Source organism: Sus scrofa, chromosome 14, assembly GCF_000003025.6.
Source record: "Sus scrofa isolate TJ Tabasco breed Duroc chromosome 14, Sscrofa11.1, whole genome shotgun sequence".
Taxonomy (NCBI): domain Eukaryota; kingdom Metazoa; phylum Chordata; class Mammalia; order Artiodactyla; family Suidae; genus Sus; species Sus scrofa.
The window spans coordinates 111,371,548-111,391,082 of NC_010456.5; the positions used below are offsets into that span (position 1 = coordinate 111,371,548).

Genomic DNA, 19,535 nt, shown 5'->3' on the forward strand with positions numbered 1-19,535 from the left:
GGATCTCAGTGAAACAACGCTAAGTCTTCTCTATCAGTTTGATTACTCTATCATTTCATAAATCTACATTGGTTTTATAGGATCCTAACCTCATGTTTTACAGACATAAAGAAAACGATTTTTCTTTTTCTTTTTTTTTGTCTTTTTGCCTTTTCTAGGGCCGCTTCCCACAGCACATGGAGGTTCCAAGACTAGGGGTCTAATTGGACCTGTAGCCACCAGCCTGCGCCAGAGCCACAGCAACTCGGGATCCGAGCCTCGTCTGCGACCTACACCACAGCTCACTGCAACGCTGGGTTCTTAACCCACTGAGCAAGGCCAGGGATCGAACCCGCAACCTCATCGTTCCTAGTTGTATTCGTTAACCACTGCGCCACGACGGGAACTCCTAAATTTTTTTTTTTTTAAGAAAATGAGTTTTTCCAGTTCTTACAGGAATAGCCTCAGACAGCCTCAAAGTCAGGCCATCTTTACATTCCTTTGTTTTTATTATTGGTCCTAATGATTCAATGTACAATCTTTTTCTGCCAGAAGTGGCTCTCTTAGCAATGCTGTTGCCCAAACAAGACCCACTGCTCACATCAGAGGCCTCTAGAATAAAGGTACCTACGAGGTTTGCGTGGCTGCTTCGGGTGAGGAGAAGACTTAGTATCTCTGCCTGTAGATGAACGCTTCCTTCCCTGCTTTTCATTTAAATCAAAGAAAAATTGACAGGCTGATTCTTCCTGGAATGGTCAAAGGTAGAAGAGTAAATGTTATTAAACTAACCTATAAACAAGTAGCCAACCATGCATACTCAAGGGAGCATTCCTGCCATGTCATGTCTATCTTTCCTCCCAACCCTTTCTGCCTCTTCTGGAGAAGAAAAGGATCTTTCCAGTCCTGATGCCTGGACTCTTGGTTATACTTCTCAACACCTATCCAAGCTACCACCAAATTCATCCCTTTGGAAATGCAAATTAAAATGCAGGTTAGACAGTGATTCTTGCCAAAAAACAGAACAGCATGAACCTACACAAATTCCTTCTCCTTTCTCTGCCATTGTGCAGTATTACAATTTCATAGGTCAAACAACTCTGAGTTTTAATAAAAAAGATAAGAAGTTTGCTCAGAAAAAAAGTCTGAGAGGAGTTCTCTTGTGGCACAGAGGGTTAAGTGATATCTGGTATTGTATTATCACTGCAGCAGCCTGGGTCACTGCTATGGCGTGAGTTCGATCCCTGGCCCAGGAACTTCTACATGCTGTGGCCGAAAAAAGAGAAATTTCTTCAGAGTGAATCTTATTTACCTACTACCACTCATTATAAAATCACAAATTACACTGCTACCAAGTTAGATCTTGCCTAAAAAGAACAGAGAATTACCTTTAAACAAGGGAAGATTTACATGTGTAACCCCAACATATGAACAAAGTTTAGACAAGAAAGACTTAAAATATGAAACTGTTAACCCCAAACTACAATTAAAAAAAAAAAAAAATTGAGCTTCCTTGAAATCTACTAAGGCTTTCTAAACATCTCCTGATTTCCCAAAGTGGGGGGAAAGATTTATATTCTAGGGATTAAACTTGACTTATGAACTAAACTATAACCAGGAAAAGAACACCTGTATTGGGCAATCCTGCCCAGAGAATGCACCTCTCCTCTCAGTCAGAACATACCTCAGGGGCAGGAATTTGCTTTCCTATAGATGCTTCTTTCCCAGATTTTCTGTAAGGGTTTTCAGTGACATCTGGAGGCTGTTTTACCAGTTCTGCTGCATCCATTAGTTTCATGGGAACAATACTGAATGCATAAAGATACTTTGAAGAAGAATAACATAATAATATTAAAGGAAATACTATTATGTAAATGTAACTAACCTATCTTACTGTGAAAATTTCACATAAAGCTTCAGAAACTGAGTAAGATTAAAGAGCAGCAACCAGCCTACCTATGGTTCAGAGAATCTGTAGCAATGCCATTTCAGTGAGCTCTGCATGGGCTAACCAAGGACTGATGAAATAACAGGCAACTAATCAAAGCCAAGCCCTTGCACAAAACAACTATCACTGCAAGGTCCAGGGGGACTTGCTCCATAACCTGAAACCAAATTGTTTGTCTCTCAGTCCTTTATTTTTGTGCACTTTGTCAACAGAATCGCTGCATTGCCATTTTTTTCTAATGAAAACTAAACTGGACAAGTTAATGTTTCCCTCTGACTTGATACAATTTCTGGTATATATGCTGATAAATTTTCTTAAGGCTAGTATCAAAGAAGTAAATATTCACAGAGATTATCTAAATCTTGGACTAATGGCATAGATATTGAAAACTTTACATGAGATGTGAATATATGCCTAACCTCACTACTGGTCAAGGAAATGCAACTAATTTATGATAATACACAATCTTCTATCAGGATGGCTAAAGCTTTATAAAAATGTGACACTACTCATTAAGAATGTAGACAGAAAACAGACTCATACACTGCTGGTAGGGTGTAAACTGAAAGAAAATTTTGAGATGAATTTAATAATACTTGCCAAATTTTAAAATGTGCATACTCTTTGAGTGAAGTACACATTGCTTAGGGCTCAGGCTAACATGTCCCTGAAAGTAAAGCAACAGACTATAAATACTGTGCGTGACACTCAGTCTTGAAAGGGCAGTTTAAAAAATTACAAATTGCAATTTGAAAAGAATGCACTGGGCTTAAAAGCTTAAGGTATTATGGAAAAAAACAAAATATGTATTGGCTTATCTTTTGCATGTGCACAGTTTATGGCATATTATAGTGTGATAATCTTCCGATGGTGATGATGATGATGATGATGATGATGATTGTCCTTTAGGGCTGCCCCCATGGCATATGGAGGTTTCCAGGCTAGGGGTCCAACTGGAGCTGTAGCCGCTGGCCTACACCACAGCCACAGCATTACGGGATCCAAGCCGCGTCTGCAACCTACACCACAGCTCACAGCAATGCTGGATCCTTAACCCACCTAAGCGAGGCCAGGGATCGAACCCCGAGTCCCCATGAATGCCAGTTGGGTTTGTTAACCGCTGAGCCATGATGGGAACTACTAGTCTTCAGATTATTTCTCCCACTTGACTGACTGTCCTAATTTTTAGCTCTCCCAATCCACAATATCATGCTTTCAGCCCTAAAGAATCAGAAACGCTCTCAGGCAAGTGAGAAAAACAACATACTTCCCTGGTATATTCTCTTTCATTCACCTGCACTGTTTCCCAGTACACAGACAGATTCCAGGCATCACTAAGATTTCCCAAAGCCAAGGAAGGCTTGGGTTAAATCCTTGAGATTATATTTCTGCTAAATGAAATTGCTAAAAGAAGCAAAGTGGAGTTCCCACTGCGGCTCAGTGATAACGAACCAACTAGAATCCATGAGGACATGGGTTCAAACCTTGGCCCTGCTCAGTGGGTTAAGGATCTGAAAGTGCAGTGAGCTGCAGTGTAGATTGCAGACGCAGCTCAGATTTGGTGTTGTGGTGGCTGTGGTATAGGCTGGCAGCTGCAGCTCCAATTCGACCCCTAGCCTGAGAACCTCCATATGTCTTGAGAGTGGCCCTCAAAAAAAAAAAAGAAAAAAGAAAAAGAAAAAAAGAGAGAGAGAAGCAATCAAAGCAAGAGCGCCATCTGAGGTCAAACTCATGAAAAATATAGAGACAAGCACATGGATGTGGGAAGAAAGGAGCATCACTCATTTGAAATTTTGCCTTTGTTCCATTGGGCCTCTCTCCCCAAACCCTATTCTAAAATCTCCTACAAAGGACCCAAGAGAACCGGACCTTTCATTGTCGTTACAAAGAGTAAAGTTACTAAAATGCTGGGTCATTGCAGTTGGGGAGAAGACAAGACCTGAATGTTAACTGGGCAAGTGGAACATTTATCAGGCAGACGATGAACACTAACCAAACACCAAATACTCAAAATTTACCTTTTTCTTTTCTGGATTTCCAACATTTGCCAGAGCTATGAACCTGGTGGCATGCTGTGCATTTTCCTGCAGAACGATGTGATTTCTATAATATATTTGAGAGATAACAGGTTACTATCAACTAACTTTACTTCTGATCTGCAGTTATGAAATATGTAGACTTCATGGAGCCATGAAAAGAGCTCACGTCCTTAAAAAAAAAAAAAGAGAGAGAGAGAGAGAGAGAGAGAGAGAGCACAGGTCCTGAGTCCATCACCACGAGTTAACAATCTCAGATGTTACCATCTAGGAGAATCATCATCCCTACTTCCCAGGGCTGCTATTCGGAAAAAATAAGATCTCATATCTGAAAAGCACAAAAAACTCCAACTTTTGGTTAGAAGAGTTGGAAAACTGGAAAAATGCTGATAACTGCTGAAGCTAGGTGATGGGTTCAGGTGGGTTCATTATACTATTCTCTCTTCTGCGTAATAAAAAGCTAAAATGAAAACCAAAGAGAAATGAGTTTTAAATGGAAAAAACATGCTTCAAATAGTAATATATGGTATGATTTCATTTTTTTAGGAAAAATATAAAAATACATTGTCTATGTTTCATAGAAAAAAATGTTAAGTGTGTTTATTATGGATAGTTAAGGGGATTTGTTACAGCTCTGGTTACAAAGTTGTACAGGGTTTTTGGTTTGCTGGGTTTTTTTTGAACAGCTTCATTAGATCTAATTCAAATACCGTACAATTCACCAGTTTGTAGTATATTCATATATATTAAACCACTACCACAATCTAATTTTTGAACATTTTTATCACCTAAAAAAAGAAACCTTGTATCTATTAGCAGTCATTTCCCATTTCCCTCCAACTAACCTCTGACAACCAAGTAGTCTTTCTCTCTATATGGATTTGCCTATTCTGGACGTTATGGATAAATGGAATCATACAATATGTGGTATTTTGTGTCATATAATATGCGGCATTTCTTTTATTTAGAATAATGTTGGAATTCCCGTCGTGGCGCAGTGGAAACGAATCCAGCTAGGAATGATGAGGTTGCTCAGTGGGTTAAGGATCCAGCGTTGCCGAGAGCTGTCATGTAGGTCACGGACACGGCTGGGATCCCAACTTGCTGTGGCTGTGGCATAGGCTGGCAGCTACAGCTCCGATTAGACACTTAGTCTGGGAACCTCCACATGCCACAGGTGCGGCCCTAGGAAAAAAAAAAAAATAGAACAATGTTTTCAAGGTTCACCCATGTTGTAGCAATGTATCAGTACTTCATTCCTTTTTCTTACTGAATAACATCCCACAGAACGGATATACATACCACTCTTTATTTATCCATTCATCAGGTAATGGATATTTAAGTCATTTCCACTTTTTGGCTATTATCAATAATGCTGTTATGACCACTGTGTATATGGGAACCTATGTTGACATTTCACTTGGTGTAGGAGTGGAACTGCTGAGACATATGGTTAGGAAATGCCAAACAGTTCTGCAAAGCAGTTGTACCATTTTACGTTCCCACCAGCAGGGTATGAGGTTGCAATTGCTCCACATCCTGGTCAAAACTCATTATTTGCCATTTTGATTATAGCCATCCTAGAGGGGTGATAAGTACTATCTCATTGTGGTTTGGATTTGGATTACCCTAATGCTAATGATGTGTGAGCATCTTTTCAAGTGCCTACTGACCACTAGTTTATGTTCTTCAGAGAAATGTATATTCGTACCCTTAAAAGTTGAACAGATTTTGAGTTGCTTGTTCCTATAACCTTTCTGTTTTCAGTTCATGGTTTTAGAGAACAAAGTTTTTTCTGGAATGTATATATGGAGATATAAAAGAAAAATCTGGAATACCTATGAATATATCTTAGGCTGCAGGATTATAACGAAAGGGCAGGTTATATTCCCTTTTTGCTCACCTATTTTTTTTTTTTACTTTTAGCAACACATACATTGCTTTAGCATTTAAAAAAAAGTTTTTATAAATCATTTTAGAGATTATCCACGCCCTTTACACTGAAGATCTTTGAGAATTAACTTTACCTAGCTCTATTACTTATAAAACATTGGTTTTATTTTCATCCTTTTAAAAAAAAAAAATCAACCTCCAAACTATATGAAAAGAGAGAGAGACAGAGACTTGATCCAAGTTTTTTTTTATCTGAATTGAAATACTTCCTAGGTGATTACACTAAGTTTAAGACTATACAAAGAGTACTGTTTAACCTGATCAAAACAGGACTTACTGAAGCATCAAGCAATGATTAAAAAGTACTGTAATCTCAGACCCTCAACCCTTTCAGTGGCTCTATATTGTCTAATTCCTTGTATTTTAAATTAGGAAACCAAACTCGGGAATGATTTGAAGGTCACCGATTTCATGCCAGAGTAACTAAAAAGAATTAAGATGTCACATGGCCAAAATGAATGTGAGAAGTTTACACAAAAAATCCAAGGTAAATTCTTCAAAAACCCACTAAGAATGAAATGCTACTCACCGATATGGAAGCCTCTCATAATAGGTCTTTTCCAAAGCAGCAAAATGATATCTGGGTTTTAAGCCTGCGGCAAGACTGGAGATCAAAGCAGAGCCACATTTTTTGGTATCCACTTCTCCCTAGTAAAGGGAAACTCAGTCATCATAACAGACCTAGGAGTTATCAAGAAATGCAGAGAAGTAAGACACAGTGATATGTCTTTGGAATCTTTACGAGGCTACAATGTGGGAAGTGGGATTCGCATCATGAAATCCATACTTCTGGCCCTCAGAGAAATCTCAAACAATATAGGGAACTGGGCTAATGTGAATGCAGAAATAGGAATTGGTGGAAATCAGAGGTTAAAAGGGAAGATAACTCTTCCATACTAAGACGCAAAACAAGGTTTATTAAAATCTTTTTTTGAAAAGTAAGTGCTCTCTCTCTGGAGCCCAGATGGTGCTTCCATAATTTGCTTTGTTGTGCTCCTGTGTTTTGATGATACAGTCACAGTCATTGCAGAAAATCAAAATTAAAAGCGAGCTTTCAGGGTCCCTAGGACCTATAGCGTATTCGGCATAGAATATTCAAGAACTTCATTATATAAGCGTATAATCCTTTATTTTGCTTCAGTCAAGGAAGGTGTGGTTTGTGGAAGGACATAACCATGCTCTTATTACAAAGTTTGTAACATAAAGTTTGTGAAAATTTAGGCTTGTTCCCAGAACATGCCTAGCTTCCATTAACAACAAATTATGTGATCTCTCATCCATAACATTATTTATGAACTTCACTCTAAGAGATACTGGCTGGAAATAAAGAAATTACCAAAGTTAATTTTTCATTACGTAAAGCAAAAACTTCCTTTTGTCTTAAGCTCACCTCCTCCAGTTTCTGCTGAGGAGTGGGGATTTGGCTTTGAGGTTAAGTGTAGTAATAGAGACTAGTGAACTATGTTGTTTTCTCCTCTATAAATATCTTATATGATTACTTATAAATTTTCATCAAAATCAACTTTAGTCAAAAATGGTTAACTTTTCTAGCACCCCCATAATGAAAGAGCCTCCTTCTTTTTATTCTTCCTTACAGAATATCACAAGTCTCTTTCCCTTCCATCATCACTAAGGTAGACTTTCTCTGGATCTTTCTGAGTTTTGCTCTATCTTCTCTGTGCTGCACCCAGCATGCCTCTTGTATTCTAATGGAAGAATAACCATGGGTTTGCAGAAAGGAAAGAGACCATTTTCCCTTCTCCTTTCAATATCTTGACAATGCCGAGTATTTTGTTGGCCTTTCCGATCATGGACACATTGTGCTAAAGTTGGTACAGAGTGGTCTACAAGGCCCTTTTCTGGATCATCACTGACTACTCTGCATCTAGGAATTGAAATTTGTCCCTAAATGGATCCTTGCATTTTCCTTCAAGGAAGCTCAGCTGATGCCTTCTGCCCTCACATACAACTTTTCAAGGCCTTCCTTAGGCTACTTCCATAAAAGTAGCTCCCCATGATAGCTGTCACTCACCAACCTGGGGTACAAGCTCTTCTACATTGCTTATAAAAATATTTATATCAAATGCAATGGTATGCTCCAACACATTCCAACATTAAATCTTTCCCATTAGAGAAGTACTAAGTTTTCAAAATAGTGTTTCCTAACTTTTTTTTTTTTTGCTTTTTAGGGCCACACGTGTGGCATATGGAAGTTTCCAGGTTAGGGGTGGAATTGGAGCTGCACCTGCAGGCCTATGCCACAGGCAGAGAAACACAGGATCCGAGCTGCATCTGCTACCTCGCAGCTGCAACTGCCAACCTACACCTCATAGCAACACCAGATCCTTAACCCACTGAGCAAGGCCAGGAATCGAACCCACATCCTCATGGTTACTAGTCGGGTTCACTACCGCTGAGCCACAACAGGAACTCTGTTTCCCAACTTTAGATGACTACCTTCAATCCCATGATTTCCTCTTTTAAAATATTTTGATGGCCAAAAAGATATAATCTGGAATAAAAAGGGGGAAATAAAACCACGGAGCTGCCACTAGCTATAAATCTTTTCACTGAAAGTTAGTGACCCCTCAAAAAATATTAAGAAGCTTAAGAAAGGGTAATTTTTAAAAAATATTCATTTATAATTAAGACTTCACCAATCTTGGAGTTCCTGTTGTGGCTTTGGAAATCAACCCAACTAGTATCCATGAGGATATGCATTCAATCCCCGGCCTCACTCAGTGAGTTAAGGATCTGGCACTGCCACAAGCTGCAGTGTAGGTCACAGATGTGGCTGGGATCTAGCACTGCTGTGGCTGTGGCGCAGGCCAGCAGCTGTAGCTCAGATTCAACCACTAGCCTGGGAACTTCCATATGCCACAAATGTGGACCTAAAAAGCAAAAAAGACTTCATCAATCTTATTTGTGAATCATGCTTTCATAAGATCAACTTTTGCTTTGGTTAGCTAAGGCTTTAGCCAGAAAAAATACAGTAAAAAAAACATTTCTACTGAAAGGAACTAAGAGCTGAAATACTCATATAAAGAGCAAGAAAAAGTTCATATTAAGCCACTGAAATTTGCTTTTAGGAATTCCAACTGAACAAACACTACTCACAGAAGAATTCCCAAAGTTCCCCACATACTTGGGCCATGGGGATGTGAGCAAGATATCAACACCCTTAAACTGGGGTGTTGAACACAGCATCATTCTCAGGGAAGACACATCCTTGGGACTAAAACTGTAACCTGGGACAGGCTCATTTAAGGACTCTGTCCCACTGAGGTACACAATCTGCAGCCCCGAGCTTCCAGTGAAGATTCCTTTACGACCTGGATTAAAAGAAAAATGTACAAGTTTTAGTCAAACTGCGGAATGAAATGTCACTCTGGTGATGAATCTCTTTCCTTAGGCTCCAACTGTCCCACCTCCCTGCCTTTTCTAAACTCCCCTACAGCCCCACTTCCGATTCTTAGGTCTCAATGCTGGATGCTACAACAGTCCTCCTGTTCAGTAAGTAAGAGTAGCCCTTACGTGTTGGATGCTGGAGCCCACAGTCCAGCCTGACTGTCCCCAGTGCATGACAAATGAAAACACTTGGGAAGCACTGATTAAGAAAATGGCTCTCTGGAGTTCCTGTCATGGCTCAGCGGCTAACAAACCCGACTAGCATCCATGAAGACATGGGTTCAATTCCTGGCCTTGCTCCGTGGGTTAAGATTCTGGAGTTGCTGTGGGCTGTGGTGTAGGTCACAGACGCAGCTCAGATCCTGAGTTGCTGTGGCCATGGGGTAGGCCAGCAGCTATAGCTCCAATTCGACCCCTAGCCTGGGAACCTCCATATGCTGTGGTGGGGCCCTGAAAAGACAAAAAAAATTTTTTTTAATTTAAAAAAAAGAAAACAAAAATGGCCTTCTGCCTTCTAGAGACTCTATATGGACTAAAAGATATCGAGAACTTGGACACAGGGAGAGGCAATGAGAAGAAAAAATAATTGCAGTTCTGAGTAAGCGATAGTCTAGAACAGACGTACCCTTGTAATCATGAAGGCAGAAGCTTCCAAAATGAAGGAAAACATTCAGAAAAGGCAACTACTAGGGAAAAATTAAGAGATGCTGCCATCTTCTAAATTTACTCCTGGCTTGTGCCCTTGATTCTATTCCCTCCTATTGCCTCAAAGACCTTGCTCCATCAATTTTCACCTCCCTTTTACCTACTGAGTCTCTTCTCAAATGGCACTTCCCATACTAACTCATAATGGAACACACATATTAACTAACAAAGAATAATAAAGAATAAAGGAACATACACACTGATAAAAAGGAACACGCGTACTAACAAAAAGCCATAAAAGAAGCATTTACAGCAAAAGAAATGTAGAAGCTTCCTAAAGAAATGAGAGACCAAGGAGTTCCCATTGTGGCGCAGTGGTTAACGAATCCGACTAGGAACCATGAGGTTACGGGTTCAATCCCTGGCCTTGCCCAGTAGATTGGGGATCAGGGGTTGCCGTGAGCTGTGCTGTGGCTCTGGCATAGGCTGGCGGCTACAACTCCAATTTGACAAAAAAAAAAAAAAAAAAAGAAAGACCAAGAGAGAGGGACTATGAAGAGCAGTTGAGCCATTTTAGAAAAAAATGAGTTGAATGACCATGGTGGAGGGAAGGGGAAAGATGTAGAAGAAAAGCAAAATTTGATAGTGATTTTTTTAAAGAACCGCTAAGTTTCAGGGGGTTATGAAGGAACAATTTTAACCTGGAATTAAAGAATGGACCTGAAATCAGAAAAAGAACAAAAGCGGAATTCCTGCTGTGGAGCAGCGGAAATGAATCCGACTAGTATCCATGAGGTTGTGGGTTCGATCCCTGGCCTCACACGGTGGGCACTGCCATGAGCCATGGTATAGGTCACAAACTCAGCTCAGATCCCACGTTGCCGTGCTGTGGTGTAGGCTGGCAATTACATCTCTGATTTGAGCCCTAGCCTGGGAACTGCCATATGCCCCAGGTGTGGCCCTAGAAAGCAAAAAGAAAAAGGACAAAAGTAGTAAAAAACAAGGATTAGCACTAAAGACTTGAGTTTTTCAAAACCTTAATGAAACCTAGAACTATAGGAAATTTGGAGTTTAATGAACACTGTATATATCTAGCAATGTTATATGGTGAGAACACATATATGGGATTTTTAAAAAAACACAATTTATACCTTAAGTACTCCAAACACTGTAGTCAAGTAGATTATTTCTCTAGTTGGCTGAAAGAGTACATATGGGTTGTAGAAGTTACAAGGAGACTGAGGCGAGGAGGGAGACAACAGAGGAAAAATACTGTGGTTTTAAGGGTATAGACATAGACTTTAGAAAGAAACCCCCTGATCTCCATTCTCTCAAGCAGTAATGACAAATTTCCTGGGACATGTTATGTTCATTACAAGCACACAAAATATCAACTTACCCAGATAAGTAATGTTTTCAGCTAATTCACACCCATCAACATCTTGGAAATATTTTACTGTTTCCTGGTTATTGGCACCCAGCACATATGTCTGAATAGGAGCTAGTGAGAGAAATAGACATGACATCAGATAGTTACCAGACCTGCTTTAGAACTTGAGAACTGCTTCCCCACAGGAAAAGCACTCATAGCAAAAGTAAAGAGTCTGCAATCCTATATGTGGAACATGCTCACCGCATAGGATATCCTACACCCAACCGTGTGGGCTAACTATTAAACGGTATAAGCTGATGAAGTAACATTTTACAGAAGATGGTCAATGTAGTTAGGAAAACACAGATCCAAAAGAGCTTAAAAAACACTGCAACTGGAAAAAGGAAAGGGCATATATTTGGTTGCATTGATTCAGTTCCTTCCTATGGAGAAGAAAACTCTTTTCCTGGAACTAAATCCAACCAAATTCAATACATCAACATTTGGATGCAGAGGCATTCTTTCCAGGTCAATGCAGAGGTCAAAGGCAAACTTTTAAATTAAATCACTAATGTGTGAAAAACAACCCAGCAAGAACCATGCAGCCCTGAAACTTTGTTAGTAATCTTATGTTAAAAATATGTTCTGTACCTTTCTTGACGCCAGTTTTATACTCCTCCCATTCAGTATCTGGAGTGGAACCAAAGAAATTTCCTACACACAACAGCAGCTAAAATGAGTTTTTTAAACAGATATATGAGATTTTTAAATATCAAACAGGACATAATTGATAGTAACATTATTCAGCTACAGCTAATACCCTACTTAATGATCTCAACCCAGTTTTCTCCTTAGTCAATTTAAAGAATTGCTATACATAAATCTTTAGCAACAATTGGAACAGTTAGTCTGAGTCTACAAATCACTAAACTTTGGCTCACTGGCTGTCAGATTCATGCTGGGGAAGGGAACAAGCGGGTCAGGGAGAAACTGAGAAATCAATGTCGAAGAATCCCGCTGTGAAATACAAAACTTTAAATATTAGATATGCTGAGAGATATAGGGCATAAAGGACACACTTCTTGTATGCTGGTTGTCCTACTCAATTTTTAACCCATTGAACAAGTTATTCCCATACCTACAATACTCTTCTGGACCTTAAGAATTTACAGTCTAGTGGGCAACCACACACAACAATTACAAAGGGCTCTTTAGTTTGTGAAGCATTTGCACATACACTATCTGACCTCACCCATACCACATAGTCATGAACTACATCTGTGCTTCCCAAACCCAGTGGTCAGAACCATTTAGGGAAGTTTTGCTAGTCTATTTTCAGTTTTGTGTACAGTAAAAAAGTAACGAGATTCATATTCAAAAAGTATAAAAAGGTCTACAGTAAACACTAATGTGTGAAAAACAACCCAAACCACCCTTCAGCTACTGGACATAATGTGAGAATTCTCATGCTCACAAAAGGAACTCAATCTAGCCAAAAAAAGGAGAGTGTGGGTTCAATTGAGAAATGTATAAAGGAGCCCAAACTTTATTTTAGTATGTTTGATTACAACAGTCAAATTAAATGCAGTAAAAAGAAACATCTTACATCAAAGTTTCCACTTTTCTTTTGAATTGCTCGAACTCTATTGAATAAAATATCAAACTTTCCTTCAACATCGCCACAAGCCAAGCTGCAAAGAAGAGAGAAATGTTAAGGCAATTCAGGACACACAAATAGGCCTGCCAGATAGATACAGGTATATACTAGTCTTCCTGGATCAGGGAACTATGCGACCTAGTCTTTCTGAAATTATCTGAGAGGTTCAATGCATGTGAACTATTAATGACCACTGGGCAGCGCCACCTAAAGGTCTCAACAATACTTTCAACTCACCATATATAAAATTAAGCCTACCATTTCCTTCCAAAATTGAGCCAGCTTCTTCTCACTGCCAAGTTTGTGAATGGACCTACTACTGACTTGGTTACCAAAAGTCAAAAACCCTCCATCCAATCATCAAATCTCATCAATCCCTTTTTTAAAAATATCTTTCACAGTCATCCTGACCTTTTCATTTCCACTGTTATTATCTTAGCACAGGTCTTCGGTCATCCATTCAACAAACACACTCTGGATAGCTACAACATGCTTGCTAAGTGCAATATGGCAAGTACTATGCTAAAGATATGTTAGGTATATAAAGAAGAGGAAGACTCAGTTCAAACCTCAAAGAGTTCACAATCAGGGAAGGGGAAAATACTCTGATAAGTTCATATGAAAAAGGGCAATAATAGGAGGTACATGTAAAATGTTAGGGGGTAGGGAGGTAGAAATCGGCATGAGTTGAAATTTGTAAGGTGAACTGGCCCTAAGTTGTGAGGAAACTTGGTCTATTATCTCATTTCCGAGTTGATTTTTTTTTCCTGGCCATGCCGGCAGCATACAGAAGTTCCAGGGCCAAGGGTTGAATCCATGCCACCACAGTGACCCAAGCCACAGCAGTAACGACCCTGGCTCCTTAACCCACTAAGCCAACAGGGAACTCTTCTGAGTTTTTATAATTCTTTTTTTTTTTTTTTTTTTTGGCTTTTTGTCTTTGTTGTTGTTGTTGCTTATAATTCTGATATGTATGGTTTTTCCACTTCTCATATTTTCTTAAAGTCTTTTAACTAATCTTCAAAGATTGCCATTCTTACTGTTTTATCCTATGTCTTTCTGGTGTGCTTTATTGTCCATATCACTGAATATTTTCAAGCTGGAGAGAGACAAAATATATCTGTTTTAGAAAGATCATTTTAGTAACAGTGTAAAAGATAGTCTAGAGAAACAAGTGACTATAAGCAAAAATACCAGCAAAGAGGGCAATGTCAAATGAAGACAGGGAGGAGAGAAACATGAGAAATTTAAAATTCTGAGAACTTGAACACAAACTGGAGTGAGAAGTAAGAATGGAGAATTACAAGGCTGAGCAACTGAGAGTCTTGTGGTTATGACAGAGGCAGAATCAGAGAGAAATATAATGAATCTGCTACTGGATATGATATAGAGAATGTGCTTACATTTCCTCTAATACCTTCCCTCTTCCTGTCCATCTTACATAAGGCCAACAGTTTAACGTTCTTTCCTCAACAACATTAAGACAACTCACTGCCTGAGGAACCACTGCTTTCCACAACTCCCTGATCTCTCTTCCCAGTGCTTTCTCCCAGTTTCCATAACAGAAATCTTCCCTATGTCACACTGAGCGCTCTGGTTCTGCCATTCCCTTGGAGTACTCACTTCTCCCAACAGACCCACACTACCCATCTTGAGTCTAAATTCTTCCCATCCTTCAAGGCTGAGCATATCTCTAAAGCCTTCCTGACCAGCTCAGAAAGTCCTCTTCTCAAAAATTTAGAAACCCACACAGCTTTTCAGAGCTGTCTTCTAAGCACCAGCTCTCCTAGGAAGCCCTCCAGCCTCTACCAGTTACCTGGTGCTCCCACAGGATCCTGCACTTCCTCTCTCATAGCAGTTGTCACATGGAATTACAACTGTTTTGGGGAGAGCCATTGCCTGGTTGTACATCGTAAGACACATCTCAAAATTCATCATCTTCTCATCTGGACCTGTTTCCCATGTTTCCCATTCCACTGAAGAAAGAAATCTAGGACCAGGACAGTACTGACTGCTCACTCATAACCAAACCATCTCTAAACCCTGTTGATGTCCTCTCCTTTTTTCTTTTCTTTTTTATTTATTTATTTATTTTACTGCACCCATGCATAAGTTCCCCAGCCAGAGATAGAAACTCGTGTCACAGAAGTGACCCCAACAGTAGTGACAACGCCGGATCCTTAACCTGCTAGGCCACCAGGGAACTCTGATGTCTTATGCTTAAGAAACTCGAATCCTGACACTTTTCCACTGTCGTCACTCTACCTAACCCTAGCTGTCTTCTACTTTGGCTCTACTTGTTCCTCACATTACAGCCAGAATTGCTTTCCAAAACGAAAATCTGATCATGCCAAGACATTCTTAAACATTGCAATGGCATTTTTAGGATAAGGACAAAACTATTAACCAAGGTTCAATCATCATTTCCTTGATGCCTCACCTTAAGCTAAATATCCTATATACACCCTCCCAGAATCATGAACATTTTCCTCCCAACATTTATCAGGACTGTAATTCAACATGTTTCTGGATTCTCTGATACCCTTTCCTCTAAACTATAAGATCCATCAGGGCAGGAACTCCATCTATGCAATGTCTAGCACAGGACCTGGCACACTGCAACTGCTCAGTGAATACTGTTGAATGAATGGATGAATAAAGCCCTCTCCTCACCACCCCGTCAAAAAGCGCGCCAAGGCACAGGCCCTATTTCTCTCTCCTGTCCATCACGGCCCAGGGCCCTTCAATAAACCCCATGCCTACAATTTTTAGTTAATAAATATAGGGTGGGGAGAAATGATGAGGAAATGTCAGAGGCCAGGACGGCCTAACACGGAGGAGGCCTGACGCTGGGAGCTTCCGCCTATCCCAGCTAGGGCTGCCAAGAGTTCTTTTCGGAAGCGAAAATGGCCTGGAAAAGAGGCCGGCCCCGGCCAGGAAAAGACGCGATCGCATCTCACCAGCCAATGTCCGGATCCCACTCCTTCCCCTTTCCCTCCACCCTTTCCGTTCTGAGAAAAATCGGTAGAGACACACACACACACACACACACACACGCACACAGGCACACAGACGCTTCAGACTCAGGGACACTCACAGGCGCAGCGGTTTCTGAGCCATTCGCCCTAATAACCTGGTTACAACGACCTGCTTCAGCGAACGCACGCTCCTCCGGGAAATGAAATGCAGTCACACAGCAGTAAGCCGTCTGCACGCCCAGCCAATGAAAGCTCAGTTACCTACGGAGAGCGCAGAGGGACAGAAGCCTCTCTCAGGTCGTTTTGCCTCGAGGAGGAATCCACCAAAAGAGTGAAGGAGGAAGAGGGACTGACTAAAAGCATTCCGATTGTAACTTATTTTGGGGCAGTTGAAATTATTGAGCTGCTAAAAAGCTCCTGGCACAACAATGGCCCCAACCTAACCATGTTACTCTCGTGGGAAAGACAGACTTCTTCCACACGTGATCTTTGTAAGTTTCAAACTTAACAAAATGTCAAAAGAATAATGGCCATCGCCTGTATTCATAAGTGTCAACAAGTTGACAGATTTATTCTTCCCTCCCCGTTCTGTCCTTTGGAGTGCATAGCACTTTTATTGTCAGGGTCACTTGAAAGTAAATTGAAAACAGCAGGAGTATCTCAGCATGTATTACCTAAGAATAAGGACATCCTCTGACACAAAGGTAACACCATTAATACACCTAAAAAAATAAGCATTAGTTCAATAATATTCACCTAACACACATTTATATTTAAAAGTTCTTTTGTTCCCCCCAAATTTATTTTATACCTTTATTTGTTTTAAGATCCAATCAAATTTCTCACTAGGATTCTACTCTATCTTGTCTCTTTTAATCCACAGTAGCCGCCCCCTCACTCCGCCTCTAACTTTTTAGTTTGTTTTTCATGACATCGGCTTTTTCTGAGAATTCAGACCAATTGGTAGGTGACAACAGTTAAGGAGATGGAAACAAAGGAGAGTTCCTGACAATTGAGGGGCATGGAAGACTCACCATGGGCAGCCAAGCAATTAAAAATGAACTAAAATTTAAAATAAGTTCAGGGAGAACAAATTTCTGGTTTTCCTCACAACTACTACTATGCTTTTTTGGGAAAAATCAAGTTAACTCTCCCATAAATTCTGATGCCCCTGTACTGCTGGCATGCTAAAGATGTAATTTTTTCTACTTTGGGGGTAATATAGCACAGCCCAGGAGTGGAGATGAAAACTGAATCCTGAAGAAGACTAATAGCTTGTCAAACATGGGCAGGTAATAATTTCAGGAAGAGAAAATAACAGTAACATATGAAAACTCATCCATGGGATTGTTATATTTATTATTATTATTGTTATTATTATTTAGGGCCGCACTCGAGGCATATGGAGATTCCCAGGCTGGGGGTCAAATCGCAGCTACAGCTGCTGGCCTACACCATAGCCACAGCAATGCAGGATCTAAACAGCATCTGTGACCTACACCACAGCTTAACCCATTGAGCAAGGCCAGGGATCGAACACACAACCTCATGGTTCCTAGTCAGATTCGTTTCCACTGAGCCACGATGGGAATTCCAAAAATTTTAACATATATGGAATTCTGTGTTATCTTTACAATTTTCCAGCAAATCTAAATCTATTATAAAATAGAAAGTTTATGAAAAACAATTCATCCATGAGAATTTAAGTTTGTTCAAGATGGCTGAATACAGCATTAAGTGTCAGAGTAATACGAAATAATATTGCATGCATGCTAAGAAATCTGGCTTTAGGAAACATTCTTCTCAAGCGCACATGAAACAAGCAATCGTCATGCGTTAGGCTACAAGTCTTAATAAATTCAAGAAGACAGAAATTACATCAAGTATCTGTTCTGAGCACAATGGCATGAAACTAGCCTCTGGTAATAGGAGGAAAATTGGAAATTCACAAACTCGTGGAAATTAAATAACACTCTTGAACAACCAATGGGCAAACAAAAAAGAAAATCTTGAGACAAATGAAAATGGAAACATAACAAACCAAAATGTATGGATGAAGAAAGAGCAGTTGTAAAAGGAAAATATATAGCTATAAATGACTACATCAAGAAAAAAGAGATCTCAAACTAACCTAACGTTATACCTCAAGAAACTAGAAAAAGAATAAACTAAGCCCAAAGCTAGCAGAAGGGAGGAAATAATAAAGATTAGAACAGAAATAAATGAAATAGAGAACAATAGAAAAGTTTCATCAGAAACTAAGAATTGGCTTTGGAAAAGATAAAATTGACAAAGCTTTAGTTTAACTAACCAAGACACAGATAGGACTCAAATAAAATTATAAATTAAAGGAAGACCACAGAAATGCAAAGAATCATGAGACTATATGAGCAATTATCTGCCAACAAACTGGACAACCTGTAAGAAATGGATACATTCCTAGAAACACATAACCCACCAAGCCTGAGTCATGAAGAAATGGAAAATCTGAACAAATCAATAATGGGTGGAGTTCCCATTGTGGCTCAGTGGTAACAAACCCAACTAGTATCCATGAGAATGCAGGTTTGATCCCTGGCCTTGCTTGGTTGGTTAAGTATCCAGTGTTGCTGTGAGCTGTGGTGTAGGTCACAGATGCGGCTTGGATCCTGCATTGCTGTGGCTGTGGCACAGGCCAGCAGCTGCAACTCCAATTTGACCTCTGGTGGGAACTTCCATATGCCACAGGTGCGGCCCTAAAAAGAAAAAACAAAAAAAAAGAAAGAAAGAGGGAGTTCCCTTTGTGGCTCAGCAGGTTAAGAACCCAACTATTATCCATGAGGATGTAAACTCAATCCCAGCCTCCCTCAGTGGGTTAAGGATCTGGCATTACCACAGGCTGCAGTGTAGGTCATAGGTGTGGCTCAGCTCCTGCATTGTTGTGGCTATGGCGTAGGCCACAGCTGGAGCTCTGATTCAACCCCTAGCCTGGGAACTTCCATATGGCACAGGTGGTGCTGCAAATAAAAAAAGAAAGAAACAAAGGGAATTACAGTAGACTAGTCCATCCTCAGAAAAAAGAAAGCAATATGAAATATTTATTAAAATTATGGTTTCTAAGTTTTAAAAAAGTCTGGCTTTTTCAAAGAGGCCATCAGAAATCATGAAAAGATTCTTTTTTTTCTTATTTATTTATTCATCATGAAAGGATTCTAAGCGGTGGGAGTAATGTGGCCAGTTTACATTTTAGAAAGATAGGTCTGTCAGTGTGGACAGAGGGTTGGAAGGATAGTTATGATGAGAAAAGACCATAGCGACAGGCAGAGAAGCAGAGAATAAAGGATGGTGGGCTAGAACATAACTGGTAGGAAATGACAGAAACAAAGTTAAGAACTCTTTCAGAGATGGAATTGGGGACCTCGGGCACCTCCCTAACTGCTAACACCCAACTCTGGATATGGTTGCCTATCTTCCAAATTAGACTGGTCAGTCGGTATCCTCCATCCACTGACATCTTTAATCTGAAACGAAGCCAATCAGGTCCACAGGAGCTCCCCTGATTCTACAGACACAAGCAGGAAGA

The 19,535-nt window shown here is 40.0% G+C and overlaps 1 protein-coding gene across 7 annotated transcripts in view; it reads right to left on the bottom strand.

Moving 5' to 3' along the window:
• The window catches only part of CWF19L1 (CWF19 like 1, cell cycle control (S. pombe)), a 34,315-nt gene extending 16,951 nt beyond the window's left edge, over positions 1–17,364 (bottom strand). The window contains exons 1-9 of one of the 7 annotated variants that reach the window (XM_001929531.7): positions 16,093–17,362; positions 12,945–13,029; positions 11,990–12,068; positions 11,366–11,467; positions 9,031–9,245; positions 6,443–6,561; positions 3,943–4,027; positions 1,661–1,801; positions 611–725 (exon numbers count right to left, since the gene is read on the bottom strand). In XM_001929531.7, coding sequence (XP_001929566.3) covers positions 611–725; positions 1,661–1,801; positions 3,943–4,027; positions 6,443–6,561; positions 9,031–9,245; positions 11,366–11,467; positions 11,990–12,068; positions 12,945–13,029; positions 16,093–16,115 — 964 coding nt within the window. In that variant the 5' untranslated portion in view covers positions 16,116–17,362. Of the gene's footprint in view, positions 1–610; positions 726–1,660; positions 1,802–2,524; positions 2,882–3,942; positions 4,028–6,442; positions 9,246–11,365; positions 11,468–11,989; positions 12,069–12,944; positions 13,030–16,092 lie in introns of those variants that run through there. The other 6 variants (XM_021072386.1, XM_013983661.2, XM_013983662.2 and 3 more) reach the window with 6 other exon arrangements.